The 24,576-nt window shown below is 54.8% G+C and overlaps 1 protein-coding gene across 1 annotated transcript; it reads right to left on the minus strand.

Moving 5' to 3' along the window:
• Nucleotides 1–15,240: 15,240 nt before the first annotated feature.
• Nucleotides 15,241–24,130, minus strand: ST14 (ST14 transmembrane serine protease matriptase). The gene is given in 19 exon segments (XM_088522023.1): nt 15,241–15,402; nt 15,479–15,615; nt 15,789–16,063; nt 16,163–16,349; nt 16,501–16,626; nt 16,722–16,835; nt 16,907–17,014; nt 17,109–17,213; nt 17,321–17,451; nt 17,849–17,958; nt 18,092–18,189; nt 18,322–18,461; nt 18,697–18,934; nt 19,049–19,089; nt 19,091–19,336; nt 19,532–19,602; nt 19,839–19,966; nt 20,036–20,195; nt 24,070–24,130. Coding segments are annotated over 19 exon segments (2,625 nt in total). The 5' UTR covers nt 24,118–24,130.
• Between the last annotated feature and the right edge of the window lie 446 nt (nt 24,131–24,576).

A 24,576-nucleotide genomic window follows, 5' to 3' on the forward strand; every position in this document is an offset into this window, starting at 1 on the left:
TGCCCTGAGCACAGGTCATGGTGAGGGGTAAGTGTGCATGTGCTGGACCATCATTTTAAGTTCTCCCATTATTTTGCATCCTTTAACTGTGTTTTTTTTTGGAGCAGACACTCACATAGCAGGTTTACACCCGCTGATAGGTGCAACCAGAGCAAAAACCCTGTGTCTGAAACCACAGCATGGCTTCCTGGGGCCCTTTCTCAACAAGCCCCTCTGTCTCGGGGACGAAGGGCTTGCAAAAAAGAGCTGTTCATCATAAAGAAGCAGACAGATTCCATAGCCTCGAGAGGCTCTTTTTGGGGAGAAAAGAGGTGTTGATGGTACTCGAGCATATTTTTCTCTTTCTCCTTTTTTCACACAAGACACTGACATTTGCCAGACCATTTTTAAGAAAAATGCAGCATCACTTACAGAGTTCTCTCAACTGTGAAGTAGAGCCAAATAAATACGGGCAGTATTCATTTGCATGAAAATACAGTCCTTAATTACTTGTTGGTTTAAAACACTTAGTCTGCAGTGCCATATGGCTTTCAAACTACCCTGGACACAAAATACCTGTGAGAAGACAAAAAACTAATAGTTAATGATGTGGACTATTTTAATTCTTGCAGTCCAGGGAGAATCCCCAAGGTAAATATCCACAGAAGGGAATCAATAGGAGGGAAGCAAAGAAACCAGGATGTGTTTAAGGGATGGCAGAAATGACTTAATTGCAGGATTGTATTTATGTGCACAGGTGGAAAGGATATTTTGACACATAAAAGGAGAAATTATCACTCAGGCTCATACTATATATATTGTGTGTATATATATATATATACACTATATCACTGAAGGGTTACAGCTTGTGTATTAATGGGGTGCATGGAACAGTTTTCAGAGAGCTGGAAAGATTGGGAAAGCAGAGACACCAAAGCACAGCTTAATAGACAACAGAGCTTAGGAAACCAAAACATCTCTCTGGAGCCGCACTTCATCCCACAATTTCAATGAGAAAAATAACAAAACCTATTATATAACTTGAGCATTTCAGTGATCATTTTCAGGGCGAATTATAAATAACAGTTACGTAACAGCCTCCTTGATTGCATTGAAATTAATACAGAGGGAGAAAGAGCCAAACAAAAAGAAGTGGCTTTGGGGTGGCTGGTTATGCTTTAAGTAAATGCAAAAAATACGCCCAGCCCGGCTCCTTTTTCAAAAGTGAACACAAGTCCAGGGTGAAAACTCGCCTTGAAGAGCAGAGAAGGTGAATTGCTCCTTGATACTTACATACTGGATGCAGAATTTTGTTTAGCTTCTAAGGGACAGCGGAAAAAGGGAAAGCTCAGGCGGCCTTTGCCATCTTTCCAGGCCAGAAATAAAGCCCTGGGAGGTTAAATTTTATGTTTGGCTTATCCTTCCCCTCTGGAGACATGAAAAGAATTATAGGAGTGTGATCTATAGCGTGGCTAGGCAGCTGTGATGGGTGCTTTATTAAAGTCTATAGCGATCAAGCTAACACAAACCAGAACCTTTCCCTGTTGCTTTTTGTAACCCTTTAAAAAGTGATGGATGGGTTGCAGCAGGAGCAGGGGGAAATCTGTAGGTTAGGGTCAAACTGCATAACATGATAACCAGAACAATTAATAGCATTTAATGTGCAGACTCCGGCCTCCTTAAATATATATGGTTTATAATCCAGGACAGATTTCCTTTAAAGCAGGCCTGGGATCAAAAGCATCTGTACAGTAAAGCTGTTTCATAGCCATCATCCTATGGCCTATCTGTGGTGCCTTAAGTAGGATTTTTGCTCCTGTTTTTGCCCCTTTTTGTTGCAGCACTATAGAAACGAGGTCTCTTTGGCACCTTGGCGAGCTGCATTTCCATCCTGGCAGCGCTGAAATTCCTCTCCTGTAGGATAGGACTGTCTTTAACCAAACAATCTGCTTAATTACCCCAGGGGGGCACCAGCCTCGAGTGAGAAAAAGCAGCTTTTTCAGAGCCGAAGCAACTTTCCAGCTCACTGTGCTCAGACAAAGCGCATCCTCGCGCAACCTGCTCCTCAATGGACTTCTCTGAGGCAAGGCTGAACTTAGCACGTGTTTTTTTCTTTTTTTTTTTTATCTCCTGAGGTGTTTCATTAGCTCACTTACAAGTGACATGTTCCACTCTGTGCTGCTGACTGAAAAAAACCTCGGCCGGGCCGAATCCCTCTCCAAATAGCATCCAATTAACTCGTAACCCCCTCTCCCTAATCCCCCTGCCTCCGGAATTGCTCCCAACTAGATCTTTTAAAGAAGACCACACTCAACTACTGACTTGCTCCTTTGCTTTGTACTTTCCATGCCTCAGTGTTCCCATCCGTCCAAGCACATCCCTCCCAATTTGACCACAAATAAGCAATAAATGAGTTAATGTGTTATATCCAGGGAAAGTAGCATGCACTCCTAGGCTTGCTCTGTGATGTTACAGCCGAGCAAGCAAAACCAGAAGTAAATCAGACTGCGTTTTCCCCCCCTCCTTTTAATAACAATTTACTATCCTGTAAGTGCATGTAAAGCACATGCCCTCTTCCCCCAGCCAAGGAGCTTGACAGCTTGTCAGCAAGAACTACCATAGGTCTAGAGTGACTGATTTCACTGATTTATACAAGTAAAAGCACACGTGCCAAGACCTGGCAGCAGCTTGCGTCGTCTTCTCCTTTTTTTCCCCTTTTTTCTTTTCGTAACAACTTGGCAAACCTCTCTCTTTGCCTTCATCCAAACTTTTGCCTTTTATAGTCTTTGAATATCGCTTTTTTTTTTGAATATATGTAGCAGTTTTCCCTCCCTTCTCTTTCAGCCGTTTGCTCTCCTTATCTGAGCTGGCTGCAGGACAGGGGATCTTGGCTCCACCGCAAGCTGCTCTTGACATGACTACAGTCACAAACTCAATTGCACAGAGACGCCTGATTTTGTGCCTGGGGTGCATGTCCAGGGCCTCAAAACACTTCCTTACCTGTGCTCAAACAGTCCTAGACCTGTGCACAGTACCTCCTTGTGCACAAATTCCCTTTCCTTCACCGAGGAATATGCTTGAAGTCACTTTTAGGTGCAACTAGGAAGCTCATATGGATTCTCCTGTGCTCTACAAGCACAGAATTAGACAAATTTGTGTTCGTATCCAGCCTGTGTAACGTACCCTGCATACTAATACGGCCTGAAGTGTGAGTTTAACCTGGATTATATATGAGGTTTTCCTGATTTGTTCTTTCTCACTCAGGAATCCGTTCCGGGATAGGCTCACACACGGCGGGGCAGCCGCACGGATCCTCAGACACCGGCATTCCCGGGCACAGACAGCCCCTCACACATCAGCTTATAGATTTATGATTTGTTGTGGGAGTGGAAAGCAGCTGCTGCGGGCTAATCAAATACAGCACAAGATTTAATGCAAAATAGTGAAAAACAGTGCCGGGGAGGAGGGTGGAATCCTTAAAAACATGCTGGTCTCGTGGCTCTAGGCCAGTGCAAGAAGATTTGCACCTGGCCACGCTAAATATCAGACAGCCCTTAGACGGTTGTCAGACACACGTGGTAAAATTCGGCCCTGCTTAATGATCCCTGGCTTTGTTTTTATTTATTGGGGAGAATATCTCCCTATACATCCAGGTATGAAACACCCGTCTGCTCTGACTCAGAACCGATGCAAAGCGACCCGGATTCCCTCTCTTGGTGGATGGACAGCTCTGGGGGGCATAAAGTACACTCGGAAATACAGTGTCCAGGGAGGAGAAGCATCTGCTGCTTCCAGATGTTCAGGCCTCTTGTTGTTTGTGAGGTTTGAAGGCAGGAACCCCCGACAGTTACGTGAAGCACTTGCCGTTCTCAGCTGCTCGTGGTGGGGGGAGAACCAGCTTGACGTGACGTCAGCAAGGCCTAGGAGCAGAAGTTGCATGGAAAATACTTGAAAGGCCTTTGAGCTCTGGCTAATCTCCATTGTCCGTGTGTTTTCCGGCAGCAGAATGCGAGAGCAAGCCTGGAAAGAGGCAAGAAATCACTGAGAATTCCAGGCGAAAGCCTTTCCCGTGCTCCGACTAGCTTGGCAATATCCGTCGCGGCAAACGGGGCTCGATGCGGCAGAATCCAGGCTTAAGCTTGGCTCAGATCTTGGGCCCAGCAGAGCCTCCTTAGATCTAGAAGAGCTTTGTGAGCAGACTAATGCGTTCCAGGCAGCCTCCCTGAAGTGGGCTCTGATACAGCTGGTGAGAGCAGCTGTGGAAGGGGGCAACACGGTGCCCAATTCGGAGGATTTTCTGCCCACAACCAATCTGTGTCTTTGATCTTTTTTTTTAAGTATTTTTTTTTCTTCTCTTGCAGGTCATAAAGCTCCCTAACTACTACAGAAGGGCCGCAAGCTTCAACCCCTCGATATAGGTAAGCGGAGGCATCCCAAAACAGATATGACTTGAGAAGCAGAGATACTTATTTTTTCTGCGTGGGTTCAACCAGGCATCAACTAGAGCGTGGCCAGAGTAGGAAACCTGGCACTGGACAGAGCGGGGCCAAAGGTTTCCTCCCTTCAATATCTCCTTCTCTCGCTGAGGGAAAGCACCATGCAACCCCCAAACTTTCCCACTCCGAACTTGTTCCCTCTCCTCTGCACCAACAGAAAAGCTTGGTTAAGAAGAGGCGTTTTCAACTCAAGGCCTTAAATGTTTTGTTCCTGAGGGTGAGTCAGTGATTTTTCCGGGCCCTCCCCCACAATAAACAAGTGCAGGCTGAGTGTGGTCCAGAGGAAAATGTGAGTTACACATGTCCTGGCCACATGCTTCTCCCATATCAATGATAACCATATGGTGGTTTTCAGACCCCATCGCCGCAGCGAGGCGAATTGCTAGCAAGAATCAGTACAAGCTCCTGCAGAGTGGATGGATATTTAACCCATTTTGTCCCCCTCCTTTTCCCCCATCTCACCCATCAGCTGCTCTTCAGCCCCTTCATTTCACTGGGGTGTTGGGACCTGTTCCAGACAGCCTTCACCAAGGCAGATGAAGAGGAACAGGGTCTATCATCTTCCAAAGCTGCTGGAGAACAGATACCTTTGAAGATTTGGTCTTGAAAGAAGGCAAGGAGAAAGAGAGAAGTACCTCAGAATGTCAGTTTGGGGTGAAATTCCTTGTTTTCCATTCTCTGAGCTTGCCCAGCCTTTGCGTGCGCGGCATGTGCCATTTCCACATGCATGGCTTCCCATTCCTCCTTGGAACAAAAGAGGGCCTGTTTACCTGTATTTCTTCTTCCGTATTTTGAGCTCCTGCAGGAGTAAATGTGAGGTTCCTTTATTATTTTTTTAGCATAAAATGTGAGCTAGGTTACCTTTATTCAGAGTAAGCTAAATGCACAGCAAACATAAGCTTCGCTCAGGCACCCGTTCGCAGGAACTTGGCAGAGGCCTCCTTGTGTTTCAGGATCCTGGTCCTCCTTCTAGATGAAAGCCCTGCAGAAGGATTTGTTTTGCAGACAGGAGGCAAGCCAAGTTGGTGATTTCATCCCAAGGCAGGCTGTGTCAAGCTGGTCCTATTCAAACACGCAGGAAATCAACCTTGGAGCCCATTCAGGAGCGAGGATGCAGAGGGGGGCCGCGAGGAGGACGAGATCTTCGATTGGGAACCTCAGCTCCAAACAAGCAGGGAAGGTACCTGCTGTCACTGCAGTGCTCGGGGTCTGGTCCCTGGCACTTTGAAGCTGGCAAGGTTTCAAGTGACATTTCCTAATTCCTGGCTTTTCCAAAATGCCTTCTGATCCGAGAGCCTTGCGAGGGCCATGTGCAGCATCTCTCTGATAAGAGGTCAGGTGGCTACCACAGGCTAAGGCACTTTTTTCACGGTGCCATCGTGCCAGGGCATTTTTTTCTGCTTAAAGCAGTCATTGCCTAATTAAAACAGCTGCCTCCTCAGCTTTCAGGTGGATTTCTGAGCATAGAGAATAAGAAAAATCAGAGGGCGAGGGAACAGGGAGAGGGAAGAAGGAGGCAAAAGATTTAATCCTGGTTTGTACACATTTGTAAACACACAATATTCCTCTTCCTCAGGTCTGATCCGCAGATCCTTGGGCAAAAAAGAGCCTAAGAAGTGAGAGGCTGTGACCCCCTCGTCCCTTCAGGAGCTGCCGCCGGGAAGGAGGCTGGAAATCCTGCTTCAAGGCTCCCTGCAGCGTCAGTGGCCTCCGGGTTGAGTGTGAATACCCCAAGCCAGGCTTTGCACCGCTTTAAAAGAAAGAAATAGCCCCCCTGCGTTATTTTTCCTAATGGGGAGTGTAGACAAGGTCCCTACAAAGACCCTGTCAGGAGCGTGACCAAAGCAGCGTTTTCCCCCTTTTCTCCCCAAGCAGCCTCTGTTCTGGCAGGGCCCCTTTTTTTTTCGTTTTTTCACTTTGCTTGTCATGGCACCACAAAGGACAAAGATCAAAAGGGCCTGCGGGACTTTTGTTGCGCGCCCTTCAATTAACTGCAGCCCGGGAGGGAGGCACCAGAGCTGCTGCTTTGCAGGAAGCTGCAGAGCCGTGCGGTGCTTCCAGTGCACCTAATCCCTAGGGACATTAGGGAGAGAAACCTCTTCAGGATACGTCCGTGTGTGATTCCACATCCCTAAATAAAACCTGCAGGGGCTTCATGCTAAAGCAGGCTGTTGCTGTTTGAAAAAGCTTTGCATTTGCTCTGTCTATGGATGAACTTCAAGAGCTCCAGGCTCTTCTTTCTAGTAATTGCTTTCATGGATCCAGAGCTTTGTGTTTTTTTAAGCTCTTTCTGATGTGAATAATACCACCAAAATGTTTGCAATTTGGCCTGGAAGATGAAAAAAAAAATAAAGGAAAGACCAGAAGCCAGGACAGTTTCTTACTGTGGATGCTCATTAGATACTTCTTAGCCTCAGTGGCTGGTGCTGGAAGCTGCCCACGTAGACTGGAGGCTGGGGAAACATGATCTGAACACATCTGCTCCAGGAGACACCGTCACACATGGGGAGCATCTTGTGGTAATTAGGGGAATTCATTCCCTTCGTTAACCCAGTATTGTGTATTCCGATGAGCACATTTCCAAATAAGGTTTCCGTGTGCTCCGGGCTCCCTCCTTGGACCGTCGTGCGCCTTGTAGCGCTGAGCAGGGACAGGGCTACGTTAACCTCTGTGCTCGTTTGATCCCACTCAGCCACAACGTAGAGAGTAAAGGAGGGGAGGTGGTTTGGTAGAGCAAAGGTGATGCTTTTTGGTGCATTTTTGCCTGTACTAGTGCTGGGATCCGAATGGTTTTAATTTGATTCCTAATTTTATGCACTGTGCACAGATCATAAAAATCAGTGATGTGTTTGCCCAGTGGAGATGAAAGCTGCTTACCCGACACGTACAGTGAATTACAATGAGAATTATGCAAGTGTCAGGAGTGTTTCTGCTCTTTTAGATGCACAGGAGCCTACGATGAAATAGTCCCTTTCCTCAACACTTGTTGCCAAGCACCTCCGTTGTTAATTTTCGTGTTTACTTGTGGGTCTCTGAATTTAACAGGAGCTGTTCTGAAGTCTTGGAAAGCTGCGTGTGCCATGGAGAGCCCTCCGTGTGGAGATGAAATAGAGATGGTGCTGATGGAGCTCGTGTCTTCCGGAGCCTTCCCTCTGGCCTGATGGTAAGAGATGAGGGGTTGTCATGGACACTGGCCTCCCTTTCCTCATCTTCTCAACAATCTTCTCTGGAGTCTCCAGCTTGGAGCAGGATTCTGTATTTCTCCCCTGGTGAGATCGTGCTCCGGGCTAAGCACCACAAATCCGTATGTGCTTACCTGCCACGTGTGAAGTTCGTACCTAGATGCATCTCAGGGGTTTCAGCATCATTCCCATTCCTAAACAGCAGGAAGAGCCCAGGAAAACCACGGTGAGAGGTGAGCAGCTTCACAAGGAGTCCAGGTTTGGTTGGCATCACTTTTGAGAGCCCACATGGGCCCAAGGGCTCCACCCACAGGAGGGGGTAGCAGGGACGCGCTCGAGAAATTCTTGGAGTAGGAGGCTGGTGAAGAGTCTCAAAGGAAGCATGAGGTAATTTCCCTTTTAACGCAGAACATTTTAGAGATGCTTCAGCAATTAATCAATATCTCAATCTGCAGTCCATTACGGGCCTTGGCGCCGTGTCGTAACAAATGGGAGCCTGCCCGCGCTCGCTGGGTTGAATCCCCGGGCCGCGACGACGGCGCGTGATAACGTGCTCCTCCCTGTCTGCTCGAGACGAGGGCCGTCGCCTTCCCATTTATGGAAGATGCTCCTCCAGTTAAAATGACGAGGGGGCAAGGAATTCGCTTTTGCTTTCCCTATCGCGCGCTCCGCAAGCCGGGAGCGAGGGGCAGGGGAATCTCTGCGGAGGCAGCCAAGGTTTACGACACGCTTTTGGCCTCGGAGCGGATTAACTGATTTGCCCCTAATTTTTTAGGAGGAGAGAGGCAAAGCACACAAATCTTAATGTTTCCCATCCCCTCCGTGTTCTGGGTAACCAGAGCCTGCTTCCCTATGGGTTTGTTTAGGACAACAAGATGAGCAACTCCCAGCTGTCCTCTTGGATAATCCAGGTCTTCTCTGGACGTGGAGAGGGAATCAGCTGCTCAATTTGCTTCAGGGGTTATTGGCGACCGGTGTCACAGGAGTGTAAGGGCAGTAGTCACTTAATCAGCATTAATAGGGCAATTATTATCTTAATAAAGTGCCTGATTGTGACCCTGAAGTCGTAGCTGAGGTTTACCAGCTGCAGAAGCCCGGCTGGGTTGTATATTTGTTAATCCTCAAGGAGGGTGTTCTGTTTCACTGAGTGAAGTTTATTTAACGTGCAATAAGTGTCTTAGTGAATCTCTATTAAAGGCATATGTGGAAACCTTAATTTGAAGCATTGCGGAAGAGTGAGGCTGTTCAATTCATAAAAAAAAAAAAAAAAAAAAAAAATCCTGTTTAAACAGTGTGAGCTCCAAAACCCATACGGTGCCAAAGCAAACTGTATCCTGGAAGCCTCGTGCCAGATGTCTCATGTGGGGTATACGCAAAGTCCAAAGAAAATAAGGTTGAAGGGAACAGTTTGGCCATTGAATCGCCAACCCAGCCTATATAAAGGGGTTTCGTTTCCATGCAGGAAATACCCTTGGAATGGGGTCCGTGAAGGAGTCACTGTTTGCTGAACAATTCTGCCCGGCAGCAGCACTGATTCTTGGTAACACCTACACTCGTGAGCAGAAATTGGCTCTGGTGGAAGGAGAAATAGTCTAAATCTCTCTAAATTGCTAAGCAAGAGGAACCAGTGAATCAGTTAGAGCAGTTTCTGGGTATTTTAGGTGGCCCTGGCAAGTGTCTAACCTAGTATTAGGCAGCCGAGCTGTCCTGATGGGTCCCGTGATTCCGGGTAATCCGCTGCAGGGTGCTCCAGGGTGTTGGGAATTTAACCTTTGGGAGACCACGATGTCTCTGGAGATGCTGCCTTCGCTCTGAACCTGACCTGCTGCTCTTTGAATGCCTCTCTGCAGCCTCGTGCAGGTAGATGCGTGTTCGGAACCGCTTGGCACCAACCAGGCTCTCTGCAGCAGCAGAAAGCAGGAAGCTTCAACACTAACTTGGCACCGAGTTCGTGCAGCCACAGAACTTCCAGCTGGCTCAGGTAAAACACATGTATAGACACGACACGGGTGTATCCTGAGCCCCTCAGCCACTCTTCCCAGGTGCCAGTAATCCCGGGGCAAACGCCTGTGACGGGACAGGAGTCGTGGTGGTCACGACCCAGCCGCTCCGCGATACCAGCAATCCCGCTGCTCTTGGGTAGCAGTTTCCCTTCCCTTGCCTGTCATGTCCTCGGGGCGGCCGGCCAGGCAGGCCCAGGGGCACGATCGGAACGTGGGATACATATTCCGAGCGGCTTCATCTCTAGGAACAAGAGCGGGAGGGAGTGAGTTCATCTGCTCCACGCTCCTGGCCGTGGCAGGGTTATTCCTCCGTTCCCGGCGTGCTGTAGGGGGCTGATCCGTGGGGAGAATGTTCTGTCCCTTCCCTGGAAGAAGAGATTCATCTGAGTCCCTGATGGGCAGCTGAGACTTTCCTTTTTCCCCCCTCATCCCATGACTCTCAGGGAATATCCAGCCCCTTGTATTGTCCAAAATAATTCCACCGTGCTGGGGATTAGGCAGTTTCGGTATCCGTGGGCAGCCCGTTTCCTTTCCTGCACTGGAGTTGCCTTCTGCCAGCTTGGGGCCTCCAGCTCTTAATGATTTCTCTTGTTTTTTCCTTGGAACAACAGATTATTACAGGTCCTGGTAAGAATATCCGTGAAGTGAGGGACATCTCCGCTCCTTCCCTGCTTCTGCGACCAGGGCTGGAGCTGTGCAACCTGCCGCCCCTCTGGCAACAGAGCCCAAATAAAGCAGGTCCCCAAGCCAAAGGTGGGTCTTAATGTGCCCTTAAAACCACCCGCAGGTTTCTTAGTCCCACCAATTTCTCTGGAGATGGGGAGATGAGCAGGTGATTGCAGGGCTATTGAGATGTAAAAGGCAGCTAAGAGATGATGCCAACGCAATGGAACCTCACAGAGAGCCCAAAGATGTGGCCAGAAGTAGCCAGCTTGTGCTGGGGGATTCTCCACCTGAGGGGAAACGCTTTGAATTCAAAACACAGGGGGAAAAAATGCTCTTCTTGCAAGCTGGGGAGGGGAAGAAATTACCACATGAATAACCTCCAATAGGGCTTGCCCACTTAGGAAATCTTCTGGTCTCTTCCTCTTATTGTGTGGAAAAAAAGAGGTTAAAACTCTGTTGTAACAGTAAAAAATTGAAGTTGCCCAAGCAGAGGTGGGGAGGAATTGGTGTGAGCTTGGTGCTCTGGGTTGGAGCAAGTCATTTGAAAGCCACTTGGTGAAAGGTGGCTTGATGGCCTGGCTCATCCAAGATGTTGGGATTACTACAGTTCTGCTGCAGAAACGTGGGGAAAAAAATTGGAAGGAAGATTCTCATTTCTGATGGAAATGTTTTTAGCTTCGCTCGCTCTCCTCTATCTGTTCCAGCTCAGACTCTTCTATTCTGCGCTGTGCTTGCCCAGGGCGATTGTATATGACTGTTTAAACCGTGTTTAAACAGCCATAAGCCTGTTTATTTACTGAGGCTATAAATTATCTCCAAATCAGAATTCAGCACGCTGCAAATGCCTTGTTTCAACAGGCAGGCTGGCTCCCTGCTAGAACTGCAGCCGCCGGCGACCTCCCCGCTGCCTCGCGAGTGACGACCCGGACTCGCGTGGGTCTTCGTGGAGAACTTGTCTGGATGAGGAATGACAGCCAAAGCATCGTTCTGTGATCCTGGGAATGCTCCCTTGGCTATTTTTCATTTCTGAGGCCTCAGTAGGTAACTAAAAACTCACCTGAAGACACTTTCAAGTGGCACTTCCAGGGTGCAAAGTGTCATTTTGTTGTTGGCCGGTTTCTGTCCCAAATAGCTGAGGGTTTAACGGGTCAGGCTGCAGCCCCACCAGGGCCGTTGTCCTGCACTCACTGGAGATGGGAAAGATCTGAGGCCATCCAGCCTCTCCATTTCCCCGCTATGGGGGAAGGCTTGTTCCCTACACTGGATTTTCCTGAACACGGTCCAGTTTTAAGTGACTCAAGCGGCAGGGCCTTCTCTTGGGAGGCCTGGCCTCTTTCTTGCCATGAGAGATGTTTTCCTAGCCCTCCACCTGATCGCTCCAGCCCTGCCTTGGAACAGCGGCCAGCACAAAATGTACAGGGTGGGTAACTTTCATCAAAGGGCTGCTTAACTCTTCTTGTGCCATTTCAGTGCACATCCCACTTTTAACGATGAAAAAGATGATGTGGAGGGGGAAAAATATATATATTTTTTGATAGTAGGCATCCAGGGCAGTGAAAGCCTCCCTAGGTGTTGCAGCTCACTTGTTGATCCAATTCTTTCTCTGCCGTCTTTCTTTCCAGCTCCTTGGAAGCTGTGTTGATTAAAGGAAGTGTTGCAGCGAAGTCGAGAGCTTTATTGACAGGAAAGTGCTGATGAGGTGGATTAGCAGTGAGTAATGAGCAATTATTTCAATAAAGAGGCCTGGTAGAAATGCTAAGGAAAACTGGAGCATCTTAAGGCATCAGCAAACAAGTGCAACTTCACTTGTGTTTGAACACAGCAGAAGTTAGCACTGTTGTAGGGCCCTTGCTGAGATGGCAAAGGTTGCTTGGACCCTTCAAAATCCCTTTATTGGCCCTGGAAATTCATCTCGCAGATTAACAAGCGTCACCAGGGTAGGGAACGTGGATCTCAGGAGCCGTGGTCCCTCGGGGAGTTCAGGAAGGGTTTTATTCTATGGAATGGAGCTCTGGAAAGGGCAACCACTGAAATATCAGGCTAACTGGTGAACTGAGGTGGGGCTAATTGCGATTTTTCATTTGGGCTTTCGTATGCCCAGCACCCTTAGTCAAGATGTTTAGTTTTTCCTTCACTAGCTGAGGGTTTTCCCAGGGATCTGCTCCTCCTGCCTGTGCTGCCCGTGAACTCCAGACCAGGACGCAGTGGCTCTGGATTGAGCTTCCCATTGCCAACGGATGTTCCAGCTCCCTGTTCTCGGATCCCGCTGTTTGTGGTGGCTTCTGGGCGGGCGAGACGGTGCCCCAGGGATCGCGTTGGGCTCCTCCATCTCGTTACTTTTCTCACAGCTTCTAGGACGACCAGTACCAGGAGACACCAATGCCAGACCCTCTAGCACTTTGCATGTGGAGGGAAAACAGGTTGGGAACAGCTAGTTGAACTGGGGGTGAAATCCAGTGGGATTTTCCTCTTGGGCCTTAGAATAGAGGGATATGGGCCTTGCCAGGCTGATCCAGAGCCACTTTTCCCCAAAAATTCCTCCTGTGGCCACCTTGTGGGCACGTAAGGTGTGTGACAGCCCGGCTCGGGCGCTGCCCGTGCTCGTTTCCCTTCCCTGCCCGCTCCTCCTTGCTCTTCCCGCCTGTTCCTCTTGGCTCCTTCCCCTGGGAAGGGAGGTCCCAGGGCTGCCCAATGCAGACCTGCCCCTTCCCGGCTTCCCGGGGAGGCTTCGGGAGCCCCTCGTGCCTTGGCTAAGAGGGACATCTAGCGGGATCTGAGCCGATCCCAGATGTTCTCCCGGCGGAGGGAGAAGCGGAGCGGCGTTGCCTCCGGAAGGTGAGGCCACCCCGGCGTTGTCACATCCACAGGGAGAGCGGCGGAGGCGGCTGGGTGCCCTCGGAGAGGGAGGAGAGCAAGAAGAACACGGAGCTTTGGCAAAAGGGTGAGCTGTTCCGGGTGGGAAAAGCCTGTTAAGTCACTTGGCAAAAGAGAAGGGGGAAAGAGGGTTTTTCCAGTCATATTTGCGCAGGAAGGACCAGCCAAAATCTCCCTCCTGCATTTGGCATCTTGAACTTGGGGAGAAGGAAATGGGACCATCTTATTCCCCCAAATGATTCCAGGCAGGTGATGAGGTGGGATGAGGAGGGAAAACACCCCTTTTTGCAAGGATCCTTAAGGAATATGGATCACCCCATTCTCGGCATGCGGATGGGCTGGGGCTTGCATGCCTTGGGATGAGCTGGTTTCCTCCCCTCCTCTTCTGCTGCCGCCTTGTGCTGTTCCTTGGGACACTGCTCTCCCTGCTGGCAACAGAGTTATCCTGAATAAACCACTTGTTGGGAACAAGCGGCTCCAGCTTCTCGGCACACAGGAGGTGGCCTCCTCACTCCCCGTGGCAGGTTCTTCCGGGGAACCTGTCCCAGAACCAGCCTGAAGGGAGTTTTGTTTTGTTTTCTTCTTCTTTATTTATTTTTGTTGCTTTGGGCTTTCTATTTATTTGCTTGCTTGTGGTGAGCGGGTTGCCGTGCTTGTTTTGCTGCTCCGTGTGGGGTTTTCGCTTTGTTTGGGGTTGTGGTTTGCATTAATTCGTGTTGTTTCCCCCTCCCCAGGGTCTGTTTGCCTGCACTCGAAGGGAAGCAGCAACATGGGAAGAAAACCAGCTCCATGTGGCGACCTGCAGCAACACCTGCACATCCCACACGAGCTCTGGGTGTGTAGGCAGTGACACCTGCACATTTCCAGCTGGGAAGTGGCCTTGAGACTCTTCTGCTGTTGGAGAGGGGCAGCACCCATCTCCTTGCACGTCCAGCTCAAGAGCAGGGTGAAAAATACCCTCCTGGAGCTGGAAATTCCCTGCCTCGGAAAATGCCTGAGGCTGTTGTTTTGGGCAGCCAAGGCAGCGCCCTGGGGCTTGGGAGCTGGATGCATCTCCCTTCCCGGTGCCACCACAGATCCATGCAGGTTTCCCCTCCTTTCCAGCAAGCCCCCGAAGAACCACACGAGCAGCACGTTAGAAAATATCCCAGTTTAATAGACTCAGAGCATCTCCCTTTCACAGAGGGTTTTACAAAAGAGTGTATTTACAGGGGAGGAGGCGGCTACAGAGGAGAGAGAGGATCCACGCGGCACATTCGGAAGTCCCAGGGCTCCAAACTCTTACAAAACTAAGAAGGGCCCAAAGACTGCGGCTCCGCGCGGGTCCCGGCTCCGTCGTTCCTGCCCGCAGCGTTAAGGCACCTTGTGGCACTGCCCCGCACTGGGGACAGAATCCAGGCCCTACTTGTCCCCTGAGGTGAGTGACACCCATTTCAGCCAGCGCCGTCCCCTCTGCTCCAACGGGAACTGAGGGGACCACGGGACAGAGGAGGCAGCGGCAGCAGAGGGAGGGAGGTGGGAGATTCCAGGGTAAAAATCCCTCCTATTACTCAAGGCCAGGAAAGGGGTGCGGACGGCTGTTCGGAAACAGACACAGTAGCCAGAATACATCCAAAAAAAGCTGGTTTTGAACCCGTCCCAAGAAGGTTGCCTCTAAAAACACAAAGTGTTTTTTCTTTTTTCTTTTTTTTTATAATTTGGTGTTTTATTATTATTATTATTATTTCCTATCCCTACCTAACTCAAATGGCCGCTCGCTCCAGCTCTTCCCAGGGAGCTGCTCTAACTTACCCGCACTGGGAAACTCCCCATCCGGACGCGGTTTCGGGGCGGCCGAGGGCTACCCTCACCCCTCGGCGCGGCGCTGTCCGCGCAACACCCCGTCAACGGAGCCCGGCGGCCCCGCCGCGAGGAACACCCGGAGCTACAGGCGCCTGAGGTAGAGGGAGGGTTGCAGTCGCCGGCGGCGGCAGCTCTCCGGGTGTCCCTTTGTGGCAGCTGGGGTGGCCCCCAGCAGCAGCGTCCAAGCCCCGTGCGTCCCTAGAGCCCCGTCTGCTCACGCAGCCACTGGCGCAGCTTGGTGACGCGGCTGTAGACGCCGGGCTTGTTGCGCTGGGCGCAGCCGTCGCCCCAGCTCACGACGCCGGCCAGGAACATGCGCCCGCTGCTCTCCACGCTCACCAGCGGGCCCCCGGAGTCGCCCTGCGAGAAGCAGCCGGCGTCAGCACCGAGCGGGCGCCCGCGCCTGCCGCGGCGCAGGAAGCGGCGGCTCCCCTACCTGGCACGCGTCGACGCCGCCCGTGAGGATCCCCACGCACATCATGCGCGGCGTGAGCTGCCCAGGCAGCAGCTCGTGGCACACGCTCTGGTTGATCACGCGGATTTCCGCCTTCTGCAGGATGCTGGCGCCGCTGCCTACGCCCACGGGGAGGCAAGTGGCCGTTACGAGTGCCCGGCGGCCCAATTTTACCCACTTCACGCCCCAGAGAGCCTCGCTTGCCCTCAGCCTCGAGCCAAGCTCGCGCACTCAGGCTGAAAAGTGCTCAAGGCTCCCATTTCTCCGCTCCCCTTCTCCCCCCGGCACTCACCTCCTTCCACGGTGGCTCCCCAGCCGGTCACCCACATGTCCTTGCCGGCAGGGAAGTTGTGGGTGGCGTCGGGGAGGCAGATGGGCTTGACGACGGAGGAGAAGGTGACGGGCTCCTGCAGCTCCAGCACGGCGATGTCGTAGTCATAGGTGTAGTCGTTGAAGCTGGGGTGGGTGGTGATGCGCTTCACGGCGCGCGCTTGCACGTTGCTGCCGCTGCGGTCGCCCTGGTTCGTCAGGCCCGCGTAGGCCGTCCACACCTTGGCGTTGCCGTAGCTGCAAGAGCGGCGCGGGGCGGCGTCAGGGCCCGTGAGCGCCCGTCCCAAGCGGAGCTTTGGGAGCCGGGAAGGGCGCCGAGCGGCGGCTCCCACCTACTTGGTGCCCTGCAGGTATCCGAAGCAGTGCGCCGCCGACACGAGCCAGCGCTCCGACACCAGCGAGGCGCCGCACACGTGGCCCTGGCCCTTGACGTGCAGGCTGATCTGCCACGGCCACTCGCCCTCGTCCGAGTTCTGCCCGCCCACGATGCGCGACATCTTGACGTAGGAGCGCAGCCCGCAGTCTGCCGGGGGGCGAGGGCACGGCGTTACTCCGGGAATGCTCCTCTCTGGGAACGCTGCCCGTGCCACCGGCACCAACCCAGCCCAGCCGAGGGGCAGACAGACCCCGCTGGCACCCACAGAAGCCCTCCCGTGCGACCCAGGGGCACTCACTGCAGTTGTCCTCATCGGAGTTGTCCTCACAGTCCTTCTCGCCGTCGCACTCCGGGTTCTGCTTGCTGATGCAGTCCCCGCTGCGGCACTTGTACGTGTAGTCCTTGCAGGACACCTTCACAGCGGCTGTTGCCAGAGGGAGAAGGGGAAGTCGCCACGTTCAGGAGCCACCCCCTCCTGCCCAGACGCGTGTTGCGTGGGAGGAAACGGCCCGTCCTCACCCCTGTTGCAGCTGCCCTCGTCGCTGCCGTCGCCGCAGTCGTCACTGCCGTCGCATTTCTGCGTGGCAGGGATGCACTTGCCGTTGTCGCACTTGAAGCTCTCCTCGGAGCAGCCTGCGGAAAGGGAAGCCCGTGAGAACCCCAGGGGCACAACGAGCCTCCCGCCGCCGGGACGGGCCACTCACTGCACTTGAGCTCGTCGCTGTTGTCGCCGCAGTCGTTCACGGTGTCGCACACCCAGAACTTGGGCTTGCACCAGCCGTTCTGGCACTTGAACTGCTCCTCGGTGCAGGCTGCGGGGGGACAGCGAGAAGTTGCAAAGGAGGCAGAAGCCGCCGTGCACTGGGCTCCTCGCCCCGCGCCAGGACACGCAGAGGAGGGACTTACTGCAGCCCCTCTCGTCGCTGCCGTCCGTGCAGTCCAGCCAGCCGTCGCAGCGCATGGCCGTGTCGATGCAGCGGCCCGTGTTGCAGGCGAACTTGCCGGGGCAGGCTGAGGGGGAGGAAGAGGAAGGAAGGGCCACGTGAGCCTTCCCCGTGCCCGCACCAATCTCCCCAGGAAAACGATTTCCCCCGTTTCGGCTCCGGGTTTCCACTCACGGTCGCTGGAGTCGTAGGACAGGTACTCGGCGGAGAAGCCGGTGTCGGTGTAGGACGCATCCGAGTGGAACTGCACCTGGATTTTGCTGTTGGAGCTGGCCACCACGAACTGCGTGCGCTCCCCGCAGTACCTGCAGGGAAGGGGAGCGGAGAAGAACGCTACGGAGCCAGCGCCGGGCGGCTTTGCTGCCCATCTCCAGCCCTCCCTTGCCACACGGGGTCAAGACCCTGGCTTGACACACTGATTGGGGATAGCAGGAACCCCTGTCATGCACGGGATGCGGGTCCTGACACTGAAACGCCACCTCTTTGTGGCAGGGTCGGTTCTCCGGCCCGGAATACCGTGAGGCATCGTTGCCCACTTCCCCTGGCAGCAGCAGGTGGGATTTGGGGCTGCGACCACGTTGTGCAAGAGGCAGCACACAACAAACCCACGGGCTCATCTGCGGGGCCAATGCACGGTGACATCCCGTTTGGGGAGGGCCACCATGACCGCATAACTCAGCACCACACTGGGGAGGGCCTCACCTCGTGCCGTTGATGGCCACGTAGTCCTTGGTGCAGGAGCTCACAGGGATGCCCGGTTCCAGCACGAAGAACATGTTGAAACGCACCTTCACGTTCTGCTTCGAGGGCACCTGCACGCGGGGCCAGAAGCGGCACCGTCGGTCACACAGATTCCCGGCCTCTGAGCAGCCTCCACTGCCGCCGGCTCGTTGGCTCCGCGTGCCACGTGCGAGGAATTAGGAGGAAGAGCCCCCCGTCCCTCACCTCGATGTTCCAGACGCAGTCGGTGGTCGGCGGGTAGTGAGCAGGGTAGTAGGGAGTGGTGAAGGTGCCGCTCTCCCCCTTCAGGGTCCCGCCGCACGCTGGCGGATGAGCAGGAAGGTGGAAACGGGTTAGGGATTCCAGGAGCCATCCCAAGGCTCGGCCGGCTGCTGTGCGGGGCAAGGAGGGAGGCAACAGCCTCCGACAGGGTTAAGTTAAGGCCCCCCCCTCACCTTTCATCTTTGGGAGCTGGAAGAACTCGGCCTTAAAGCCAGGGTATCTCCCCTCCTTGTTGGTGACCAGCGCGACCAGCATGACGTTCTGGGCGGACAAGAAGGTCAGGTTGTAGGTAGGGGCGTAATTCCCGCAGAGCCTGAGAAAAACAAGGGAGAAGGAATGCACAAAATCCATTAAAAACCACAGAGAGAGCCCAGGCCAGCACGGATGAGCCCCGAGCAGCGACACGAGCTCCATTTGCAGGAGGAGTTTCCTCCCTGCCGCCTCGCACTCGGTGTCACGCAGGAACCCAACGGGGAGCCAGCAGGAAGCTCTCTCCCTCCTACCTCACGTCCCGAGGGAGAAGGCCGGCCGGGAGGAGGGGGCCTCACCTCACCATGGCGTCGTGCTCCACGGGGCTCAGCGAATTGTACACCTTGACGTAGTCGCTGCGGTCCGTGCACTGCTCCAGGTCGAGCGTCTTGAAGGTCAGGCTGATGACGTGGTTGGCGTCGGCCCGCAGGGCCCAGTAGCAGAGCGCGTTGTTGGGGTAGGGCCTGTTGGGGAAGCCCGGCGTGGCGAAGCTGGTGACCTCCCCTTCCTTGGCGTGCAGGGCGAAGATGCAGCTATCTGCCCGGGAGAAGGGCCGACGGTTAACGGGGCAGGGGAGGAGGAGGAGGAGCCCTTCCTCCCCAGGGGAAGCAGCGGAGGACAGATGAGGACGGACCGAGGAATCGCACTTACTGTCTCGGGCGGAACGAGCTATCTGGGGGTCAACAGCTGCGGGAGGAAACAGAGGGGCCGTGAGCCCTGGGGGCCACTGCCCAGGCCCCTCGCGTCACCCGCCCCGTCGCGGCCCCTCAGCGCTCACGGAAAGCGACGACCTCCGCCACCCTGAGCGCGGGGTTGCGCAGCCGCGGGTTCAGCCTCTGCACCAGGTTCTGCTTCTCGGACATGGCCTGGTCGAGTGCCTGCTCCCGGTACGCGGGCACCACGAACTCCGACCAGTAGTAGGCAATGACGCTGCCCTCGCTGCGGGGAGGAGCGAGCAGAAGGTGAGAGAAAGCGGCGCCCGGGGGCGCAGGCTTCTCGAAAAGCCTTTTTAGAGGGTGCCCACGGGGAAGGGAGGAGCTGATCCACGCAGGCACGGTCCAGGAAAGGGGGTCCATGGCAGCGTGAGGCTCCCGGCATCGCCCTCCTCCGCTCCCGCGCGCGGCCTGCGCTCACCTGAACGCGGTGATCGCTGTCTCCTTGTGGTAGGGCCCAATGTCGGCGTGACTGCGGTAGATGTCCTCCACCTGCAAGGAGTTTAGAGCATGGAAAACGGGAAAGCCAGGGTGCGCCAGGGCTGCAGGAACACGCATGGGCCAAAGGGGAGAGGTGGAACGTCACCCAAGTCACCAGCTCTTACAAACCAGAAGGGGACAGGGAGGGAGTCAGAGGTGTGAGGAAGCCCCGGGTCACCTCATACGCAGTCACAGGGTGAAAGAAACAGCCAGGCCACAGCACGGGGGGGACATGCGAAGCGTCTTACCGTGCTCTTCACCTTCCTGGCGAGCACGGCGAACTCCGGCGAGCTGGAGTTCTCGTAGGCGTCCAGGAACTCCCAGTTGAGGATCCGCAAGTTGCCGTTGAAAGCCTTGCGGACGGGCGCGTTCCTGACTGGAAGGGACCGTGGCCGTCAGGACGAGTACCCCGCGACACGGAGGGGAACAGCGACCTCACACTCACATTTGAAGTGCCAAACCAGGAGGCCCACGACGAGGGAGACGAGGAGGGAGACGACGAGCACGATGCCGACGACGACGCAGCGCTTGGGGCCGCGCTTCTCCATCTTCTTGGAGTTCATGGCGGGGAGGAACTCCACGCCTTCCTCCAGGTTATTCATGTCCTAGGAGAGCAGAGGGAGCAGAGCCGTGAACGGGACAGCCCTAAACAGCACTTTGGTGAATTAAGAAGAGGGAGTTAAAGCAGCAGCCCAAGGAGAGAGCATATCTATCTGTCAAACGCAACTCCCATCGGGCGGCCTCGGAGCGTCACGGAGTGTCCCGGTGCCGGCAGCATCGCGGTCATCCCCAACAGGATCCTTCCAAAAAGGTGCCAAAATTCAGGGTGTTCAAACACAGACCCAGGCAACAAACTGGCCTTGCTGCTTCCTTCCCCCGCTCCCTTTGCCTTTGCTCCCACCTGCCTGGACTTCTCCTCCTTTAAGGATGGGCCTGGGGCCCTTTACAACAGGGAGGGAGGCTCCCGACGCCCCATTTGCGAAGGACTTTGCAAACTTAATCCTCTGCCAACACTTAATAAAAGGCCATCAAGACTAGAGGGGCACATGAGCCTTCACATCCTTTAAAATAACCCCAACCAAGGAAACTTCAGAAATTGTTGCTTCAAAGTCAGGATTGCCTTAATTTCAACTCCCCACCCCTGAACACTTAAAAGAACTGTGTGGCTCCCATCGCTTTCCAGAGCGCACAAGACATTCCAGGGCTTGGGATCCTCCTTATCCGGCCGGGAAAAGGGAATAATCCAGCTGCCAGCATCTCCCACCTCCCGCTGTGGCAGAGCCAGGGCTCCCCGTGGCCTCCACCAAGTCGCTGCTGTTTGCAAAAGAAAGGTGTTTAATTTGCCCCTAACACCTGCAGCCAGGAAACAGCCCGAGGGCTTCCTCGATGAATCTGTTCACAAAGCAGCAGCTTTTCCAGACTTTCCAGCTGCCGGCTCGGAGATGTGCCTGTGTTTTTCCCAAGAAACAGTTTGGGGATGGCAGCACGAAGTGGAAGCACCTCATTCCGGGAGACACGAGGTCCCGTTTTCCCCGGCTGCGGCTGCTCTGGGGCTCTGCAGATCCTGCAGGTTGTGTCTTTGCAAAGAGAAAGCTCCTGGGCAGGAGCAATTAACGTGATGAAAGAGGAAGGAAAGCCGAGTTGCCCTCCCCCGTCTGACATGCAAACACGCAGCCTGTGGCTTCGGCGGCACCGAAGGAAGTTGGGCAAGAAACCCCACCAAAAGCCACCCCTTCTGCCGAGAATCGGCCGCTCCGGGCAGAACGGGAAGCAAAATCTCAAACCCGAGGCTGTTCCCAACACGGCGCTGTCGGGTTGCCCTCGTTCCAGCAGCGGCATCGCGGGGTGATTAAGGGAGTGTGGCGACTCTTCGGAGCTGCTGATTATTATTATTATTACCCCGATGTAAGTGCACGAGCAGCCGCAGAGGCCGTGCTGCTTGCCAGGAGCTGCCCAGCGGTCAGCGGGGAATAGGAGAGGTTTCTTTCCTTGTTCTCCGCTCTGAATTCCGCACCGTCTCCCTCCCTGATCCCTCGGATGCAGCGCTGCATTCCCAGCTCCTCCGCAGGCGTTCGATGACGCGTATCGCCAGCGTGTATCCCTCCAAGAAAGGCAGGGGATCCGGAGCATCCCCCAGGGGCCGCGGGAATGTTCAAGGGAATTACGCCAGGAAGAGGCCCCGGCCCCTGCAGCATCGGCCCCGCGTCGCCCTGCCGGCACTTCCCGAAACGAGGCAGAAACCAGAAGGGACAAAAAAAGCAAGAAGTGGCCAAAAGATACGAGTTTCAGCAAGAAATTGCCCACCGGGAGTTTCTCTCCTCCAGCTGTGAGTTTGCAGGCGCGTTTCCCTTTTCCCAACTACCAGCGCACGGACATCAAGGAGAAGATCCGGACACGTGCCCTGCCCTCCCCTCATCCGTGACTCTCCAGGAACCAGTCACCAGCGTGACTCAAGGTCTGGGCCTCCCGTCCTTCTCAGGGAAACTATTTCCAATAAACATTAAGAAGCGAAAAACCTCCCCTCATATTCTCCCTCTATTAGTCACGGGCTCAGCTACTTCCTCGTGCTCCTCTTCCCGCCATCCATCAGCTTGGGGATCTCTCTCCCGGAGGAAGGGAGGTTTCGGGTTGGAGCATCCCGGGGGGAAATTCCTGCTCAAGTGAAAGGATGAGGAAGGTACCAGCCACCCCGCAGCGAACGGACAAGGAGACGGGACAACCGGCACCAGCCTCCCGCTCTGTTTTACCCCAGCGCTTCTGGGAGGACCAAAGGGAGCATCTTCCCCACCAAGAAGTGCCTGGGATTCTGGAAAACACCGGAGAGCGGAGCTGGGAAAGGAGGGTGCACGCACAGATGGCCGCAGCGCTCGGGGGTCTCCCGCGTGCGGCTCCTCGGGGCGAACCCTGCGTGCAAACAAGCCTGGCCCAGACACACCGCGTATTTTTAGACGGGCTGATCTGCCCGACTGGCCAAACCAGAAGCTGCAGAAGTGACTAATTCCGTCACCAGGAAAGGCAGCAGCTACACGGGGGTGGTGGGAACTGCCACGGCGGACGCGGGGCTGGAAACGCTTTACTGGAAAGCAGGAATCTCCTCCAGGGACAGAGGGCTCCTCGGGATGGAGGTTTCCGGGGCCGCTCCCTTGTGGAGCACTGTGACTTAAGCAACATTTTACACCAACACGGACAGTAAAGCCTTGAAGAGACTTTGCCAGCGCTGTATTTTTCTGCCTCAGTTCCTTATTAAGGGCAACGGGGCTATAAAACGCCGACATCTGACCTGCAGAGGGAATACGGAGCAGGAAACGGGACGCCCAGGCCCACTGTCCCAGCACAGAGGGCGTGCGCGAGAGGGAGAGCTCCACGTCCCACACCTATCCCACGTCCTCGGCTCCGTTCCCCACGGCCTTCGATCACCCTGTGACCGTCCTGAGTCATCGGAGAAACCGAAATCCATTATGTTTATTACAGAAAGAACCGAGTTAATGTTTGCACGGGCCCGGCCCGCTCCTGTTTGCGTTTCGCAGCCGAAACCTTCGCATAAACGGCCTCGCGATTCCAGGTGGGAGGACACGGGAATTAAACCCACCACGAGCTAACGCTTCACCACGCTCAACAGGCAGCAGCAACTGTCTTAGCCCAAGCACATCTTTGGGTGGGCAAATCCAGAATTATTCCCAAGCTGGACTCACAAACCAGGTGCCTCCGGCCAGCTCCATTCAGGGGCAGCACGAGCGCCCTGGGACCAACCTGTTCCGAGGAGCCCTCCCCTTCGCTCCGGACGCGGATCGGACACGGCAGGACCTTTCCTTGCAGGGCTGGAGCCCTTTGGGAAGGGCCGGTTGCCCCGCGGGCCGCGCAGGAACCTTTGCTCCGACTCGTTCCCCGCGGCCGGGCGCTCCGGGCGCTCCCTTTGTTCCCTCGGGAGCCGGGTTTTGTTTGCAGAGCAAAGGTCCCCGCTCGCCGGCGGCCCCAGCCCCTCGCGCGCGAAGCTTCCTGATTCCTGCTCGCCCTTGGCAAGAACAGCAGTAAAACTGGCCCGAGCAGCAGCGCGGCCACCGGCGCCGTCCCGAGGGGCAGCGGCCGCTTCCCCGCGCGCCGGTTTTCCAGCTTCTCCAGCACGGTGGGAAGCGCAGCCGTTAGGAATGCCGGGATTTGCTCCAAAACCCCTGTCCACAAGCACCGTCCCGCGCGAGGCCGCTGTCACCCAGGTGAGCAACAAGCGCCACTTGCTGCCGCGCGACGAGCCCCAAAACAACAGCGTTTGGGGCCTGTCCTGCCCGAGCCGCCGGCAGCAAGAGCAGCCCCAACAGGGCTCCGAGTCCCTCGTAAAACCCTCCGGAATTACCCAAGCTCAGGGCTCGCCGGCAGCCAAACACACGGGCTCTCCCCGCTCCCATCACCACGGCCCCGCTGAGCTTAAGCCGAGCTCAAGCGGAGCTCAAGGCCGTGGCGTTTCCCACCGCGGGCACCGCTCACCTTGGCGCGGGCGCTGAACCTCATGCCGCCGGTGGCGCCGCGCTCCATGGCGAGCGGCGCCTGCGGCCGCCCCGGCACGGCACGGCACGGCGCTCCCCGGGGCCGCTGGCCTTCGCGCCGCCTCCCGGCTCCTCCTCCTCCTCGTCCCCGCAGGTGCGGGGCGGGCGGAAGCGCCGCGTTTCGCCTCCCCCCGGCAGCCTCCGCGTTTCGCTCTAGTAAACCGGGCACGGAAAAACCGGGATTTGCTTCCGCCGGCCAGGTGACAGCAGCGAGTTTGGCCGAGCAAAATGTCACACTGTGTTTTCTCCCCCCTCTTGTATTCTTATGTATCCCCGCACTCTGTTTTTGCTCAAGCAGAAGTTGCCCTTTGATTCCTGTGCAAAACTCATTGCTCTGAGCGAAACATTTGAGCTCCGTTTGCAGGAGCCCGGGAGAAAGCGGGGCACAACGCGGGATGCTGCAGATCCCAGCAGGATCCCAGATCCCTGCTGCTTTGTGTTCACGTGG

Source organism: Tinamus guttatus, unplaced genomic scaffold, assembly GCF_059628265.1.
Source record: "Tinamus guttatus ecotype Peru unplaced genomic scaffold, ASM5962826v1 Tinamus_guttatus_pri_ptg000143l, whole genome shotgun sequence".
Taxonomy (NCBI): Eukaryota; Metazoa; Chordata; class Aves; order Tinamiformes; family Tinamidae; genus Tinamus; species Tinamus guttatus.